The sequence below is a fragment of the Henckelia pumila genome, chromosome 2 (assembly GCF_033568475.1).
Source record: "Henckelia pumila isolate YLH828 chromosome 2, ASM3356847v2, whole genome shotgun sequence".
Lineage (NCBI taxonomy): Eukaryota > Viridiplantae > Streptophyta > Magnoliopsida > Lamiales > Gesneriaceae > Henckelia > Henckelia pumila.
The window spans coordinates 96,101,518-96,103,477 of NC_133121.1; the positions used below are offsets into that span (position 1 = coordinate 96,101,518).

At 33.2% G+C, this 1,960-nt stretch overlaps 1 protein-coding gene across 1 annotated transcript; it reads left to right on the forward strand.

The window, feature by feature from the left end:
* The first annotated feature begins 571 nt into the window (after positions 1-571).
* LOC140885243 (cysteine proteinase inhibitor 1-like) lies at positions 572-984 on the forward strand. The gene has a single exon (XM_073292189.1). The coding sequence runs from the start codon at positions 600-602 to the stop codon at positions 969-971; it is 372 nt and encodes a 123-aa protein (XP_073148290.1). The 5' UTR covers positions 572-599; the 3' UTR covers positions 972-984.
* Positions 985-1,960: the final 976 nt, after the last annotated feature.

Below are 1,960 nucleotides of genomic sequence, written 5' to 3' on the forward strand. Positions count from 1 at the left end.
AATTTCAATTAATTCATTTAATAATTGTATCACTTAAAATTTATTCTATTTTGCATTATTAATGTTTAAATAAGTAAAAATATATTTAATCTATTGTTTTATGGTAAAAAATAAAAATATAATTAAAATTCATGAATCTGAAAATCCATCAATCCAAATGCAAACTTAATTTAAATATGCGAAGATTAATTAATTTAAAATTTATGCATACAACCTTTTGATTTGTATTCATCCATCCAAACATAATCTTAATTCAACTGTCTAAACAACGCATCTATAAAATCATCAATTCCATATCTATGTGAAAGATTAATTAATTACGAAAAGCACTATAAAATATCAAAATCTCTATAATTTGATGGCATATTATGCATGATTTGTTTGTTAATCGACTTATGTGCAAAATAGTTCCCAAATATTGCATACGTAATGAAACTATCGTTGTAATCTTGTTACGAATATATTATGACCTACCAAAATATATATTAAATGAGGCACATGAAGCATTTGTTGTGTAGCTATATAAACACATAAAGATTACTCTTCATTTCCACACAACACAAGAAAGAAAACTAAGACAAGACAAAAAGAGATTAAAGATGGAACTGAAATCTCGCCCTCTTCTCTCCTTGGTCCTCCTGATCCTGGTGGCTTCGTTTCATCACCAAGTCTCCGCCGTCTCGCGCAGCGCCCTCGCGGGCAGTTGGCAGCCTATCAAGGACCTGAACTCGCCGCTTGTGTTGGAAATCAGTAGATTCGCGGTGGATGAGCACAACAAGAACAGCGCCAAGTTGCTGTTTGTGAAGGTGGTGAAGGGTGAAAGCCAAGTTGTGGAGGGAATGAATTACAAATTGGTCATTACCGCCAACGACGGGGCCGCTGGAAACAAGACGGCCAACTACGAGGCTGTTGTGTGGGACAAGCCTTGGGCGCATTTCAGGCAACTCACATCTTTTACCAAAGTTAACTGAAGGGACTAGTAGATGTGGTCGTTTCTCCTGAATAAGAATGTTTTTTTTTTAGCTTTTAATAAGATACATGTAATATTGAGGCTTGAGAGAATCTAGATTTTCTCTTTTCACTAAGAAGTTAGAGATGAGGAATGGTTTTAAAAAGCATCTCACGTCTGCAGCTTTCATCTTTCCTCGTCCCCTTCCTGGCTTTGTTAAATTCATAGCCGAAAGCGATAATTAATGACCGAAACAATATAATTATACACTGAATCAAAAGGTCGGTCGATCATACACGTCCAGATATATACTGAAAGAAAAAAGTATATCTATTTTACTTGTAACAAATAACAAAAATAGTAGAAACGAAATGTAAGAGAAATTAGTTTTTAGAGTTGGAGTACTTTAGCTAATTGAGTGTTTAATAGGGATGGCAATAGATCGGGTCTAGACCCGCCAAAGCGGGTCCACAAGCGGGTCTCGGGTTTGACCAAACCCACCTCAGACCCGCCCCGCCATAATATATATATATATATGTATATTTAAAATATACATACATATATATAAATATAAAATATATATGTAATATTAATATTATATAATTATATTTTTATACTAAATAATAATATTATAACTATAATATTATTGGATTGTAATTAATTTATTTTATTATGATATGTTAGTATAAAAATATATAATTATAATATTATTTTGGCTAATAATTATTAATTAATAACAAGTTGATAAATTTTAACTTATCAGAATAATTTTTTTTGGCTTAAATATTATCAATATATATTTGAAATTTAATTTAATGATTTTTTAAAATTTTAAACTTTTGTAATTTAATAAATTTAAAAATATTTAATTTTTGGCGGGTCCAACGGGTCTAACCCGGATTGGACCCACCGGGTTCGTGGGGCGGCCCCACGGGTCCAAAGGGAGGCAGGAGGGCGGGTCTCGAGTTTAGCCAAACCCGCCCCAGACCCGCCCCGTTGCCATCCCTAGTG

Coding starts and splice junctions, on each gene's coding strand:
- LOC140885243 (XM_073292189.1), top strand. CDS start 600: ATGGAACTGAAATCTCGCCCTCTTCTCTCCTTGGTCCTCCTGATCCTG.